Source organism: Astatotilapia calliptera, chromosome 7 (genome assembly GCF_900246225.1).
Source record: "Astatotilapia calliptera chromosome 7, fAstCal1.2, whole genome shotgun sequence".
NCBI lineage: Eukaryota > Metazoa > Chordata > Actinopteri > Cichliformes > Cichlidae > Astatotilapia > Astatotilapia calliptera.
In genome coordinates this window covers 36,043,464-36,060,162 of record NC_039308.1, presented here as the reverse complement: position 1 = coordinate 36,060,162, position 16,699 = coordinate 36,043,464, and the positions used below count along the sequence as shown (strand labels likewise).

General features: G+C 40.0%; 1 protein-coding gene across 1 annotated transcript in view; it reads left to right on the top strand.

The window, feature by feature from the left end:
• dcc (DCC netrin 1 receptor) overlaps nucleotides 1-16,699 on the top strand; it is a 246,414-nt gene that overhangs the window by 145,808 nt on the left and 83,907 nt on the right. The window contains exons 14-18 of the mRNA XM_026172224.1: nucleotides 1,450-1,560; nucleotides 2,927-3,121; nucleotides 6,193-6,288; nucleotides 13,845-14,083; nucleotides 16,229-16,367. Of these exons, the coding sequence (XP_026028009.1) occupies nucleotides 1,450-1,560; nucleotides 2,927-3,121; nucleotides 6,193-6,288; nucleotides 13,845-14,083; nucleotides 16,229-16,367 (780 nt within the window). The remainder of the gene's footprint in view (nucleotides 1-1,449; nucleotides 1,561-2,926; nucleotides 3,122-6,192; nucleotides 6,289-13,844; nucleotides 14,084-16,228; nucleotides 16,368-16,699) is intronic.

Here is a 16,699-nt window from a genome sequence, read left to right as displayed (position 1 = left end):
AGTGGAACAAGCAGTGGGAATTTCAAGGTAAAAAAAATGTGTTTCCTTTTTTGAATGAGAATGATTAAATATTCTTCAGAGTACTGTCTTCTCAAATGTCTGCATAGTTGTGGTACGCATGACATGCTAGGTTTACTTGGCCATGTGTGTACTGGGCATCATTGTCACAGTTATTTAACACTTCTGAACTCTGCTCCTTAATAGACTGTAACACTCTGAGTGTTCTGATATCAGGCTAGATGGCTTAAGTGGTCCAATCATACAATCTGACAGCAGCACAGATTTAATCACTCTGGTTTCTGGTAGCTTTTATTTGTTGTACTTTTTTGTAGCCTTGCTCAATTCCTCCCCTCTGCGGCAGTAACGGTAACACCAGCTCCCACTTTAGTTAATTAGCGTGGGCTACAAAAATGAGAAGGTAAGGCTCCTTTTGAAGCTGAGAGACTCGGCAGACCCGGCTATTTAAGCTGCCAATCTCAAAACTCACACAGAGCGCAAGTGGAGTGCAACTCAAATGTTAGACAAGGCCTTAAATTGCCTGAAGCACTAGGAAATTGTTGGTCTTATGCAATCCAACACTGTCGGCCTAGGGTGGGTTACAGTGCCAAAAAGACGATCCAAAGGCTACCAGAAAGGAGAGGAAAGAGCTTGCTATCTTTATAGTAACTAAGGTGGATGGAGGGAAAGCGCACAATTATGGTGTGAGCCAACAACCTCACGGTAAATGGTCCACTTGGGAGTCCATCACTAACAGGACCATTACTGACACTGATATTTGGAAGATCTCCCAAGCAAGTCTACAACCTGGCCAGTCTGCCAGTAGCAACACTCGACACTGGAAAGAGCAGAACTAGCTGGTTAGCAGCAACTGAATTTTAAAAATAAGGGTGAGGGCACTGTCCAGTCGTAAATTGAAATGTTGGCTCAAAAGAATGAAAAAGCTCTCGAATCATAAAATAAACTTGGGTAGTGGCCAGTTAAGCTAGAAAGCCTATATAAGACTTAAGGTCTGTCAGAGAGGTCCATTAGAAATGTTGTGGAAAAAGGCACCAAGACCACAAGTGCAGTGCAGAGGAGCCTTTCAGCATTTTGAATTAGCGTAGGTGAAGACTAGTACACAGCTCCCTGCTACAGTTACCTGTGCTGACATTCAATTGCAAACTTTAAACTTTTATAAAAATCCAAATATTGGAGTTATTCAATTTAAACAACAATCACCACACAGTCGATATGACAGTGAGCCTCAAGTGGCCATTTGAGGAATTGTATTTTTTGTATTTCATTTTTCAGTCCTGGAGTGGCACTGGGTCCATATATGACCATTAATGACTGTGACACCGTGTTGATTGTGAATCGGTTATAAGCAGCAAACCCGTGTTTTTACAGCCGTACAACAGGAAAACGATGATGGCATAATGACATGCTTTCACTCTCTTTTTCTCTTTCCAGGTCTAGAGAAGGGCAGTCAGTACAGTTTCCAGGTAGCAGCAATGACAGCAAATGGTACAGGCCCGGCCAGCGATTGGTACACTGCTGAGACGCCAGAGAATGACCTGGATGGTAAAAACAGAGAGTGATAGAGCGTGTGTGTGTGTTTTTGTGTGCATGTGTGTGTGACAGCGGTGATCTGTATAACAGGATGTAAATACCTCCACTGCCCTAACACTCGCATAAATATTTAACCAGTTAAAGAAGGGTGTCGGGTGGATTGATGGAAGTTTTAGCTCAAGGAGGGGGATGTGAGAGGAGATGGAATAAAGCGGAAAGAAAAGGAAAAGCAGTCGTCCATGTGTAAGAAAACAGAAAGATTTGCTTCATTTAAGCTTAAATACTAATGAATGAGCAGTACATGAACAACGTAAAGAATTTGCACATTTGCATATGAGGGTAGATAAAAAATGTCATTTGAGAGTTTTTTTTTAATTTGTCCAAATAAAAAACATCTCTTTCTCCCTCTGCTTTCTTCTGAATTATGTAACAGTCACCGAGCCTTCCATTTGGACTGCTATCTAGCATTCAAAACAACCATAATGTAGTACTGAACAAATTTGTTTGTCAGCAGCTACTCTATAACACCCTCAGCAAAGACATAAGTGGAGGATTTAGTGCTTTAAAGTTAGTCTGTTCTCCTCATTTCCTGTTCTATATTCTTATTCATGGACTAAAGTACTAGAACAGCTTTGTATGACCCCTGTTATCTTATACTGGGTCTTGGTGCATCCCCTCAGGTTATCAACTATCTGAGACACATTTCAGCCCCAGAATGTATATTTTGATGGGACATAAGTATAAAAGGTACTCTTTAAAGATAAACTGATAACTCAGTTATAATGGTTACTGTATATTCATAAGCATTAAAACTGTCTTCATATCTGCCTACAGCTACGTTATCGAGAGTTACAAAGCCATTACGAGGCTACAGACAGAAGCAAAAACAATCAGCAGAAACAAACTGGCTAGCAGCTCTGGGGATTTTCGACCCTATAACTCTTAGCAGAATAATTTAAAAAACGATAACCAGCTCAGCACCAGGATGTTCTGGTCAGCAGGATGCTACAGAGATAAAAACAACAAACACATCCATGCTAACTGTGTTCCTGGGCCGGGACAGAGGGAGACACAAATCTTATTTCGATGGATTATCACTCAATAAAGTGATATGAAGCATCTCCCCCCGAGGACCGAGAGTGCTCTAATCTCATCTAATCTGTTCCCGAGGAATAATACTAAGTGTCAGGTCTTTTTAGGGGTAACAGGGTTAGCATTTGTTACCCACAGCTGCTCTAAGTACCTGCTTCTGTGAGCACTAACAGGGTTAGCTTTAAGACTATTGGCGGTGGTAGAGGTCAGTGATGTACCGATGTCCCCAAACCACAGTGCTGTCATCGTCTTTGTGTCTGACATTTTATTGTTGGTTTGTTTGCAGAGAGTCAGGTGCCTGACCAGCCGAGCTCCCTGCACGTCAGGCCGCTTCCCAACAGCATCATCATGTCCTGGACTCCACCGCTCAGCCCTAACATCCTGGTCAGGGGTTACATTATTGGCTATGGAGTAGGCAGTCCCTACGCTGAGACGGTCAGAGTGGACAGCAAGCAGAGATACTACTCCATTGAAAACCTAGGTATGAAAGTGGCTGGAGTGACTTCACCTATAGTTTGCAAAGAAAATGGATACCATTTTCATCCAGGACACATTCAGCCTACATTACCCGCCAGCTAGTGCCAACAAAAGGAGACAAAATAGACCTTCCAACTGAGAGCTGTACTTTCAAAGTCTGATTTACTGCAAGCAGTGGACAGGTTTAATATTTGAGGCCAAAACAGGTCACCATTTCTTATGGATCGACATAATTTTTCCTGCATTTTCATTACAGCTCAATGTACTGAAACAAAACGGTAACATATGCTGATAAATCATGAATATTCAAAAAGCGTATAATTGTTACTAACCAAAACAGAAGCACAAACATCTTTGGCAGTCTGCACCTCAAAGCAGGACTGCAGAGGTGATTGAGAGGTCCATTTCACTGCCTCAGATTAGTAAGGGGTGGGCTAGCAGATTGGACTGTCTATAGCTCTCTGTGCTGGGTACTCAACTGTTTTCTCCTGTTTTTGGTTAGACAGGGAGCTCACCACTCCCACTGTACTTAGTGAGTCAATCAGACTCACTAAGTTCCTAACTCCTGTATCCAGATGGATGAGTGATATAAAACTTCATCCCTGTGCAGTTGTTATGAAGGCTGAAATTATCCATAGAGACCAAAACTGTTATCAGTAAAAGGCTGTATACATGTTAATTTCTGCTGTAAAGTTGGACATTTTAACATTGGAGTCTGTGTTTATCAAAACGAGCCAGAAGATAACCACCACCAAGGAGATGGTTGTTTTTTTTTTTTTTATTTCATCCTGAGAGGCTGCTTGGCTTATTTTTACTGTAGAGGCACTCTTGTGACACAAGTTGCTCATTTTTATAGGCTATTCACCCTTTTACTAAAGTCAAAGTTTGTTAAAATTCAACCTTGCTTCCAAAGAGAACATCTTAGAGTATGAGATTATCTACATCCAGTGGGAACCGTCTTAATGTAATGGCTCTTATTTGACTGTGATTTTACATACACATACACAAAAAGCCCATTAGGACAAAGTATCACAGTTTGGGGGAAAAGTTTTGGATATTTAGATACTGAGACTGTGTAAAACAACTAATGTGGACAGAATTTTACTTATTTCAGCAAAGTGTTCATCCTTTAGGAGCTAGGTGCCTTACTGTGAATTTAGGATATTCTGGATCTACTTAGTGTCTGGCTAAAGGGCAAACTGGCAGAGCTGTAGGACACCTGATGCAACACCAGGCCTCATAGCCAGAAACACCTGCAGTCATAAGCAGAATATTAATCACCAATAGTTTCCATCACTGTCAGAACCTTTTTTCATTTCTTGTCCTTCCTCTTATCAGCGCCAAAATAATTCATCATGTCATGGCATTTCCAGCATGCTTATCAACAGCACCTACTTAATAAGTTCATCCTTCATAAATCCAGCTGCTCCTGCTGACAGCGTGCCAATATTGACACACAGCGTTTGCCTCTTCCATTAATTCATTATGAAGATGAAATCCCCCCATTTAATTACGATCAATAATTTAAAAGAATTTAATAAGAAAGCTGCTTGAGGTGGAAATCTAATTGTGAAAGGTCGAAAAAGAGAAAACATCCTCCCCAGTGAGTGCAACAACCAATTTGCATGCCAAAGAAGACAATAACAAATAGGGTGCAATTTTATATGTGGCTGAGAATTCCCATCTCAGGTCTCATAATGGAGGAGTGATGGAAAAAATAAAATCGGGCCGTTGTGTTGCATGCACACATGGGAGTGAGTGCACATATGTACACGGTATTTATAATTCATAGCGATCATTAATTCATGCGTCTGGGGAGCGGAGCCGCCGTGTTTGCCTAACTGCTGCGAAGGTTTGGCGCAACATGGTGAGAACATGCAGCATCATCACGCGTGACCGGCTGTGGCAGGATGAGCCGCTGCATGATGATGACTACAGATGTCTGCGGCAAGGGTGTGGCTAAGCGGGTGGCTGTGACTTGGCCACTAACCCCGCCAAAATTATTTGTCACATCAGTGGAACTGTGGGCAGAAAATATGTGGGAAAAATAGAACAAAATAATCAAAAAAATGCAATTATATGTAGTGGAAGCTCTGACAGCTAGTTATGACTTCAAAACAATAAAGTTCTAAAAACTGAATCCCCCTCATATTCCTCATGGTGGTTTGGTCCACTGCCTACAATTCTGTAAGTCCTTTGAAAATTTACAACAAAGGATGTGTGAGACGATTTTCTTTACTTCTGCTACTCAGCTCAATAAAACATAATTTAGTTAGAGCTACTGTTGTCACTGGGAGATTGATTGCCAGCAGCAATTTATATTTGGCAGCAGGACTCTCTACTGAGAGCTCTCCAGCCTTTCATGTGCATATGTGGAACGTTGGAGAGCAAGCATGACAAGCAAAACCCACAAAATAAAACAGGTCAGGGATCAATCATCACAAAAAACATGATAAAGTGGGTTACCAATTGGCTTGCAGATGCACCGCTGCCAACTTGGCCTTGATTGTTGCTTCTTTAGTTCAGCCACACCTGCCTTATATGGACCAGATGAGGCATTTGGACCACGTCTGTCCCACAAACTCTTTGCTTAAACTAGTTAAAGCCAGTTTATGACATTTAAACCACATGTGAACAGTAGGACACTTCTGACTGCGCATCTAAGGTATTCTAGGTTAGGCCCACCTCATTACTGAATCTTGTGCTTTTGAGTTATACCAACTGATAACATGGCAGTCCCCCTCTAACACCTCATTTTTAAAAATCCTGTAACATTGGCAGATTTCAAGTCCTGCATCTTCTTGAAAAAGTGCAGCTTTCTGTGTTTACTGTCAAACTACAGAAAAGTTACAGTCACTGAGCAGGGTTTAGCTAAAGACTTGTGTTCATGTCGAGTCACTTTGGTCAAACTAGTCTTGACCTTTCCCTGCTTACTTTTAATGATGCTTCCTTTAAGTAGACCCTGCTGAAACACATAGAAGACAGCAAGCAATCAGTTGCATCTTAACATGATAATGTACTGTGGCAGATGCCATTTAAAATGACTCGCTCTCTCTCCGTCTTTCTTCTCCTCAGAGCCAAGCTCGCACTATGTGATTTCCCTGAAGGCTTTCAATAATGCTGGGGAGGGAGTCCCTCTGTACGAGAGCGCCGTCACTCGATCCCTGACAGGTAGGATGACTCACCAGGCGCCGATAACAATCCTAGTAATCTGTGTTTACAGAGCACTAAGGCATCAGATTTGATTAAAATATAATAACATGCCAGTGCATAACATGAGGCTTATATTAGCAGTATTAGCTGTATCACTAGATGGAGCGTATGTGTCCAACAGTATTAGTAGCTTTTTGGGCATTTTAAGCCTTAGCATTAGTAGTTGTAGCTGAAATTATTAACTTCAGTGGAAGTAGCGGTAGCAGCCATTGTAGGAGCAAGTAGGATTAATAGCTTGAGAAATAATAACAGTATTACACTTACACTTTTACGTCATATTTTGCTTACTGTAATAGCCCACCTATCAAAGTGGACACACACCTAATCATGCAGAGGTTTAAGTCCAGTTACTGTTTGAACAGTTGAGTAAGATGAAGATTGTATCAGGTTGTAAACATGTTTGCTTTCGCTCTCTTTTGGAGCCAATTCGAGTGGCCACTAGAGAAACTGTGGAAGGTTTTGGCACTTCCACACTGGCCTCATTTTTCAGTGCTTGAGGCTGCAGCTTGATCAATATCCAAGTCAAACTCATGACTGGGAAAATCAAACTTTTTGAAAAGCTGATATATCTGGCTTTGTGCTTTTAAACACTGAAGGAGGGGCTAAAGCAAGCACACAGAGATGGCTTTAATCAAATTTTTTTGCTGTTTTGTTTGCAATTTCTCTTCCAGGCAGGTTTGAGCTGATGCTAGTGAAACCAGTGTAGTTATATTTTTGATTTAGAAGAGGCACTTTCTAATAATTAGGCTTCAATCTGGATGTGAAGTCCTGAAATATTAATGCCGAGGACTCTGCTAACATGTAACTCCACAGCCTTTGGTGTGTTTAACATGTACTGTAGTTATATTTGTTTATATATTGATTGATATAATGTTTGATGGCTTATACCCATGCCTTTATACCATGTGTGAGTGTGTGAAAGAGAGAGAGGGACTCATTAGCTGTCCCTGCAGACGATGAGCTGCAGAAGTGAGATAAATGAAACACATCCAACTCAGAGCCAAGTTTCATCTTATGAATTAAACAGCTGGCCCTTCTCTGCACGCCCAGCAGCCTGCAGCTGACATAAATCCTTTATAACTCTCATAAAACGGTTCTACCCTCATGATGTGATGATAGTCACAGGAAAAACCAGCTGTGGAGAAAACTTGGCTCACCAAAGTTTCTTAACCTTCAGTGCTGGATGTTTTTGTGGGGAAACTCACAACGAGGTTATTTTTAACTTGCTGTCTTTGATTGAGATTTCTTTAAGAGAGGAAGGGAGAGGCGGTGGATGGGAGATAAGGGTCAGATGTGGATCTCATACAGAGAAAAACAGAAGAAAGGGTCGCTGGATAGAGAGACATTTCATCAACTTTAATGAAACCCCATGGAAAGAGTATGGAGGCAGAAAAATAGATGACCAAGAAGGGCATAAAAGTCCAAAAGAAGAGACAAAGGATCAGGTGTGGTCATGTTTACAGTGAGCAATACTTTTTCTCTCTGTAGTTCTGCAGACGTACAATAAAAAGTTAATTTTTTTATAGCAATATAGATACACCTGCAATTCTGCAGAGATCTGTAAACACGCCTGGGGTTCTGTATTTGTAAACACATCGAGAGACCTTTTGAATTACACAAACATATTTGGTCTTGTGGAGAAACACATAAGGAGATGTATGGATATTTGATAAACACCTGCGGCTGTAGAGATATTGTTGAAAACATCTGGAGTTCTGTAGTAATGCATCTCCACATGTGGAGCTTTTTGGACATTTCTAAACACACCTGAGTGTCTGAGAGAGTGGAGGACATCTGTAGATCCATAGAGATTTGTAAGTACATCTGGAGGTTCTCTTGGCATATGTAAACACATCTGGACTCCTATAGAGATACACCAACACATGTTGATTTATGAATATGTTGGCTAAGTAGTACTACACACTTCAGCACTTCCAGAGGCTTTCTGTAGATTGTTAGACTTACTGGCATTCTGCACTGATCGTACCTGAAGATCTTTACATGTAGATAGGTACGATCAGGTTTTCTGTAGACACATTTGGAGTTCTCCATACATATATAGCTAAAATTTTCAACAAATGCAACAGGTCTCCAGTTGTCTGAAGGAATCTCTGGTTATCTAGACAAGAATACATATCTGTATTCTAGAGATTGTAGGACATCCTGAATGGGGATACTGTCTCAAGATATGTAGACATCTTGAGTTTCATAGAAATACAGACACATTGAAATGTTGCATTGATACATGTACTCCAGATGTTTCTGAGATTTGTCAAAATGTTTACAGTCTTTCTGAGACATGTTGATCTTCATAAAGATTCAAAACCATGTGAGGTTATTTTACATGTTTGAGGAAATATCCAGAGTTTTGTTAGTAATGCATAGACACCGTGAGTTTTCTAGAGACACGTAGAAACATCTGGAGTTCTTTGGATCATACATATATGATTTTCAGCAGATTTGAAGACATGCCTGTGGTTCTTTAGAGATTTGTAGATATGCTAATGTCAACCAGAGAGTTCAAACACACAAAAAAAGAATTTTACAAATTTTATGAGTTCTCTGGATATAGGTAGAAACATCTGGAACCCTTGGTATCTGGGAGATTCCAGAGTTTTCTGGAGGAATGTAGCATTTTTTAGAGATGTGCAGAGACACATCTTGTAATCTAGAACTCCTAAGATGCATCTTGAGTTTTAAAGACCTGCAGATTTGTAGACAGAAATGGAATAATCTAGAAATTTGTAGACAAAAACTTAGATTTCCTGAGATTCGTAGCCCTATCTGAAGTTTTCTGGAATCTCACAGAAACATCCAGAGTAGAGATACATATACATATGCATACATTTTGCACTGATGCATACACAAAGCTGGAGCTCTTCAGCGATGCACAGATACAGGGGGAGTTCTTTACAGATAAACAGTCTAACATGGCGTTGCAATGTGACAGTCAGGAGTTGATAAGCCGAGACCCTGAGGGCTGAGATAGAAACTAAACCCATTACTGTTCTGCCAAGGTCGTCAACAGTGACACACAGACACACCTACACCCGCACACACACATTGTCTGTGTGTCCTGTCATGGCAGCAGCCTGCTGGAGAGGCTTCTTCTTCTTTTTCTTTCTCTCTCTTTTTTTTTACGAGAGCTTTAAAAAAATGGCTCGTTAACGGCGGGATCCTCGTTAATATACTGCCTCGTCCTCGCCGCCCGCACACTGCAGAACTGATCCCTAACCAACCGCCATGCTACCATTTAATCAACTACTGGAGGACCGCAGAGACAGGGAGACAGCGAGAGAGATGATGGGATGGATAAGAGGATAGTGGGAGAAAAAAGAATGGAGAGGAAGGAAGAATTAAATACACGAGGGACAACGTAATGGGAAGAGAGAAGTGAAGAAGGAACAGAAAGTTAGAGCAGGAGAAGGGAAGGAGGAAAAGCAGTAAGGGAAGGTAAGAGGGATTAGAAAGGATGAAGAAATGTGAGAATACAGAAGAGGACTTTTGAGAGAAAGGAGGAGAAAAGAGAGAAGAGCGCAGTGGGGGTGGAGGAAGAGGCGTGTCCTTCATCCTCATCAGTATTCTGTCCTGACTGGAGCTTTATTGTGATGCTGGACGACCAGTTTAACCACGACACCGCCTGGTGCAGCTCGCCCCGCAGCTCCAAACACCTCCTCGATCAATTTCTCTCTCTCTCTCTCTCTCTCTCTCTCTCTCTCTCTCTCTCTCTCTCTCTCTCATGGCCTGCAGCTGCACATCAGATGTCAATGTTGATTTTCTCGTTTACACTGCAGATGCAACAGGATGAGCCCGCGTCAGCTCCCACAGCTGATGCTACCCTCATATGAACTCGCACAGAGAGTTTCAACCTGCGATACCATCCAGTGGTGTAAACCGTAATAATGCAGTAAAGCTATTTGACTTGTCATCAAATTGAAATAATATTACTGGGGGTTTTGTTCTTTCTTTTTTTCATTCTGCAATATTTCCAACTCAGTTTCTTGGACTCTACCAGAGTAGCTCTGCATTAATTACAGTTCAAAATAATCTATCTTTGTCTTATAAAGACTTTGGTGCTGCACCTTAGTTCACCCTTTGTCTGAAATTAAGTCCTGTTCCTCTCTTTTCGTCTACTTGCCTCTGATTGGCTATCTCTTAGGAATGTAGGGCTTTTAGCAGCAGGTGGGTGGGGCTGCCTGAGATGACCATATTAGGGTGTCCTTATTCAATGACATGACAAAAACTGTCAAACCAAGTGTTTAGAACAGTTTGAAGTTTCTGTCTCACAGGAATTACTTCTAAATATTTTAAACTTGTTTAATTTTATCATCAAATATTTGTAACAAAATGTAAAACTTTAATATTATTTTTATAGCTATATCCATGTATATGAAAAAAAAATTTTTTCCAACTGAACTTTTTTAATACTCTCAATGTCAACAGTATTCCCTTACTAAAAGAAGCTGGTCTTTATACTGGTGACATCCACATATCACAAATCTACTAATCCAGTCCCTAAAAGGTATTTGGAAACATAAGCCACACTTTAAAAGTTATTACTGTAAAAGCAAATTTAGTAAGCGTACCTTATATTTGGCTCCTTTTGGAGACCTTTCTATGTTGGCACAGCTCTATGTGGAAAGCTGGATGACTGGAGAGCAGTTATTGTTATTGACTAGGTCAGACATAGCACCAAAAGGAGGAGCAGAGGTGGAGGCAGGTGTGGCTTGCAGATGCATACCAATTGTGTACCAGAAATCCTCTACTTCCTGTCAGCTCTTTCTTTAAAAAACAACATTTTTATGGTAGCTATGTGGCATAAAAAATATCGATCTGTTGCACTGTTATATGAAAATGTAAGCTCGAGATTTGTTTGTTCTACAAAGAGATCTACTTTTATCTTACTGTAAGGCTTATTTCTTTCAGTAGCAGACACTTTGCTCTTTTTCTTTGTGTGTCTGTTATTTATTTCATGATTCATGCACAGCTACTATAATAGAGTCCAGAAATATACAAATATGTGTCTGGAAATGAGCATAATAAGTATTCTTCTATGTATCACATATATTTAATAATTTCATTAAATTAATAATTTGAAGCACTCTTGTTCTTGTTACATTAAATGTGGCTGCAAGAGAAGACTTTATGCATAAAACCAGACCACTGCTGGGTATATGGTTGTAAATACATGGATTCGGTAGAATCACTACTGATCAGTGTGTCAGTATAAGTAATGGAGGTAGTTTTGTGGTAGCCAGCTTAAATCTATAGCCCAGTTTGACCCCTCACGAAGTCCAGATAGTGTAGGTGGAATTTGAGGACTGTTAATGTGAAGCCCGAGGAGACAGTGCAGTGTGAGCAGATGTAAAGTTCAAAAGGGTTTGTTCGAGTTACACTTCTAAAATCTGTGTGTGTGGGTGTCAGACAGTAAGTGTGCTCGGTGAAAAGATGTTCGAATCATGAAAAAAAATACTGCAGAAGGACAGACAAAGATCAGCTTTCTCTCGTCTTATTTTCTAGAGGTAGAAGGTAGAGGTAGAGGAATAGAATGAGAAGAAGAAAAGCACTCTCAGCTGGAGCTGGCTGCCCTCTATTTTCACAGTAAAGTAAAGCAACATTTAAATAAGCAATAAAGTTGTTCTTATATTTTTTTGGCATCTTTTAACTTTTCCATATTCCATATATCTGATCTCAGTCATCAGCATTTTGGCCAGTACCAAACTGCACAGAGATTTTCCCGCATTACAAATGCTCATTTTTAGCTGCCCTACAGGCTGTTTTGCTCATTAAATGAAAAAGACTAAAAATAAAATTTCAGTTCAAATTCGTGTCAACGGCTTCGCAGTGAATCAGTAAACAGCGCTCTTAACTCTACTGTGGGTGTGTTTGTGTGTATTTTAAACGATCTGCATCACTGTGTTTCTGCTTTCAGTAGGTTTGACGGTCTGTAGATCAGAGGTCACAGAGCTGAAACCAGCAGAGTTGCTTTTATTTTTATTCACTCTTTAGTTCATTGTGTTTACCTCAGCTCGTTCCAGCTCTCTGTTAGCATCTGTTAATGCCTTTTTTTCACATCCTGCTGCCTTCAGGTGCTCTTCCATTTTTCTGGTTCAGAAGTCACATTCACTGAGGTATTCAGCCTGCATCTCCAGCTCCACTACTGACTTTTCTTATCTTTAGATTTACAAGTTACTGAAAGAGTATCTGTTCGGCGAGAGTGTAACCCCGTAAATGTCCTCCAAACGCCTCACATGTAAGAAATTTGTTGTTGTGAAAGCGGACACACACATAATGCTACAGCTTCCTGAAGAGGACAACTAAGAGGATACAGTCAATGAAAATGTGCTTCTCTGAGTGTACCCTCAGTGAAGTACATCCACATGTATTTTGTATACTGGTACAGTATACAAGCATCTTGAGTCTGGGGAACACAGCTAACTGATGGAAGTGCTAAAAATAATCCAATTGAAATGTAATCTTGCGGTAGTCCATTGCTTTGAAGCACCAGGAATTGAGTAGCAAATTGTGAGAAGTGTTCTTGTAGGTTTAGTTGTGGTGATGATGCCATGACTAGAATTCACTAGTGTTCCCCGAAACATATCACAAGTGGGTAGCTGGAAGTGCTATTAAATGTTTTTTTAGCAATTACATTAAAACCACTGACCATTATGTCTTCAAACTCAGCAATGTACTTAACTGGGTTCCTACCAAGTTTGATGTAGACGGGATTGTTGGTTGTACGCATAGGCAAAGGACAAACACACACACACACACACACACACACACACACACACACACACACACACACAAATGATTCCTTGATTTTGGAGAGATTCCCAGTAATTTAATGACAAATAAGTGATTGACAAAATGGAGAAATTTGATCAAAATCAGGTACATTTTTTAAACGCAGTGTGTTTAATTTATGTTCCTGAAAGATATCTTAAAGCATCTGAAGGTAGCGTAAGCTCTCTGGTTTTCTGGAACCACAGATCCACATCAATGAGTTTATATTTGTTTAAATATGCAGAAGGCTCAGGATGGCTGGATTTCATTCACACAGATACTTTTAATAAGGCCTGTTTTTCCTCACTTTCTTTAATTAAAAAAATAAGTGTCACTGGCCATTGGTTCTGTCCATTATAGTAACCGTGGTCACCAAATGGGTTTGTCCTGTAGGCCCCACCCCTTTGTGGGTCTGTGGATCCACTTGCTGTTTAGAATAACGTCTTTAATCTGTCTTTGTCTCCTTAATCTTTGTCTTTTTTCTCTCCTTTTCTCCTCTTTTTCACTTCTTCATCCACCACTCTTCCTTTTCCTCTCCAACAAACATGGCTGCCTGCTGCATGTCTCTTCCAAACTTGCATGTCATCTTATCTATTTATTATTTATGTAATTATATATTTGTCTTCAATATGTTTCCCATATATAAACGTCATTATTGCACTTCCATTGCGTTGTATGATTTCATTAAATGTTCCCAAACACCTTGGTTACCGCTAACCCCCCCAAAGACCCCATTGACCCATCTGAGGATGACCTCTTCCACCTCTTTGATAAATACCCCACTCCCATGCCAGACACCAGCACTCCCATGATCCCCCCAGTGGGGGTCCAAGCTGTGGCTCTGTCCTCTGATTCAGTCCGTGTCTCCTGGGCCGATAACTCTATGACCAAGAACCAGAAGTCATCGGAAGTTCGTTACTACTCCGTCAAATGGAAGACAAGCTACTCCACCAGTGGAAAGTACAAGGTAAATCACAGACTCTCATGTCCATGCTCTGGGTGTTGACATTACATTTGAGGACTTTTACCCTCAGACTTTTATTTTGAAAGTGAAATAAAACCTTTGATTTTGATTGGAGCGAATAAGTGATTAATTAAAGTCTAAAACCTAAACTATAAAAATAGCAAATGATCTAATTGTCAATATCTTTAGTATCACATAGTAATGTTGAATCAACAGTAGGACCAAGAAAATAATTTGTTTTGGATTTGTGTATATCTCAATTTCAGACTGATTATTATCTTGTCTCTGTGAAGTGCAAATAAATAGTGGCTTCCACTAAAAATCAAAATAAGCTTTTAGCAAGACATGTATTTTAAACTAATCCTGCAAAATAAACAAAACAGATTACATAATTTTTTTTAAAGCTTGGGTTTAACTTAGAACTTAAAAAAAATGTATATTACTTAGCTGTTATGATGAGGCTCAAAGCTATTTGTATGGGGCATACTTAGCTGCCTTCAGTATTTCCTTGGGGGTTTGACTTGGGCCTTTAGGACCTGACTTAGGAGCCAGCGGTCATGAGAGATAATTTTGAGGATTTGACAGAAAACTTTGTCATGAGACTTGATTGCATGGATCTGACGTTTGTATTCTTCACTTGGAACCTGTCGATCCTTATAGTTCAGATTGGACAAGACTTACTTGTCTTGGATTAGGGTTATTTCAACAATCTTAACATTGTCCTTAACTTACCATCTATTGGTCTAGATTTACTAGATTTACATTACCTCTTAAATAATGCCTTCCTAATTATTCAAAATTCTGGGACTTCTCTTTACTCTTGATTTGTCTTATAACTTAATTTGTTGGTCCAAACTTAGATTTTGACATGAGGTTTAACATGGAGTTCACAGTATCTTGACATTTTGCTTCCCTTAGCATCTACTCATTATGTAAAGCCTTACCTGACAAATGATGCTGTGTTAGATATTTGAAATGAAAGGATTTCAGTTTTAATAATGGGACTTTTCTTAACTTGGGCTTGAGTTTGGATTTGTTTGTCCCAGTTTAGGACGTGACTCTGGAGTTCATGCAATTCAAGTCTTGCATGTAATTTACAAAAACAATGAAACAATTACGTCTTTAGCCACTTTCTCTCTTTTAGCTGTAGTCACAAATTGAAATGATGTTGTATACACATTTATTATTTACCCTAATTTCAAATATAGCGTATCAGTATTTCTCCAGGATGTGCAGTCTCACAACTGCATCTCCACCTCCTGCTGCTGTTCATTTATCAGCTTACAGGAATTAAAGTTCATACCTTTCATCTCCATCTCATTCCTTCACTAACATTTTTACAAGTGCCCCATCTGTTGCTGCTGCTCAATACCACCAAGAATAATCATGCACACCCCTCTTGGAGAATGGAGTCGTCTTACAAACCAAAGTTTATTAATAATTTTTTACACTTTTGAAGCTTCTATTGACATAAAAAATCTCTCAGTTGGCAGAAAGAACTTAAAATTTTAGGCAGCACTGTTGCAGTGAAGTAGTAAAAACACAAGGGTTGTATCATTAATGGTGGTCTGAAAGCAAGATAAAAAAAAATCCTTGTTCGATTTTAGGTTACTGAGTTTCCCTGGAAAACCAAACTCTTGAGAACTTGTAAGAGTGAAAAAGACCTTAGAAAAAATAATCTGAACTGTGCTCCCATAATACTGTAAAAAGGAAATCTATACAAGGGCAGACTCCATTGTTCTTAATAAAGAGTAGACAAAGAGAAAGTGGCAACATCTTTGCTTCTTCTTCCCTGTCATCAGACATCAAAGTTTGGGAAGTAGACACTATCAAATTTTAATAAAAGTCTAAAGTTGTAAATAACTGTATTATATTTCTATGTTTAAACCTTTAAGCTCCTCAATAATAATGACCTCAGGGTTGGAATAGGACAAAAAATTGGCCCTGGCATTGTTGATCCAGGCGCCCCACCACGATCACTCCCACAGCATAGGGTTTAGGGTTAGAAATGTGATTTTATTTTTTTTTTGTAATTTTATCCGTTGATTGTATTTGCTGTATATTTTATCTTTTAATAGCAGCTTTATTCTCGTATTGTTTAGTTTAACATAAAGCCATCTAAGCTTCCAAATAATGTCATGTGTCCAGTCTGCAGACACTACGGCCCTCAGCCACACGGTCACTGGCCTCAAACCAAACACCATGTACGAGTTCGCTGTTATGGTCACCAAAGGCCGCAAGTCCAGCACCTGGAGTATGACGGCGCATGCTACGACATATGAAGCAGGTAAGTCTCACAGCTTCTGCCCTTTGTTAGGATCTCATAAACATAGTAGGTCTGACTCTAACTTTAAGCCGAACCTGTTTCTGAACCTATTTCCCAAACACAAGACTTCCCAAACAGGCCCTTTAACCACATAGCAGTCAGGGAAGCGCTAACGATTCCCATCACAGACAACCAACAGGTGCCTCACATTCAACTGCAAGTGCACAAACTGTAGCTGTGCCAGATAGAGACAGAGCACAGTTTGGCCACAGTTTTACCACACCAAGAAATCTGCATTCTGTGAAGATCCTTTCTCACTTTCTGAAAGCTGCTTATTGGTGGGATGAGAGGGG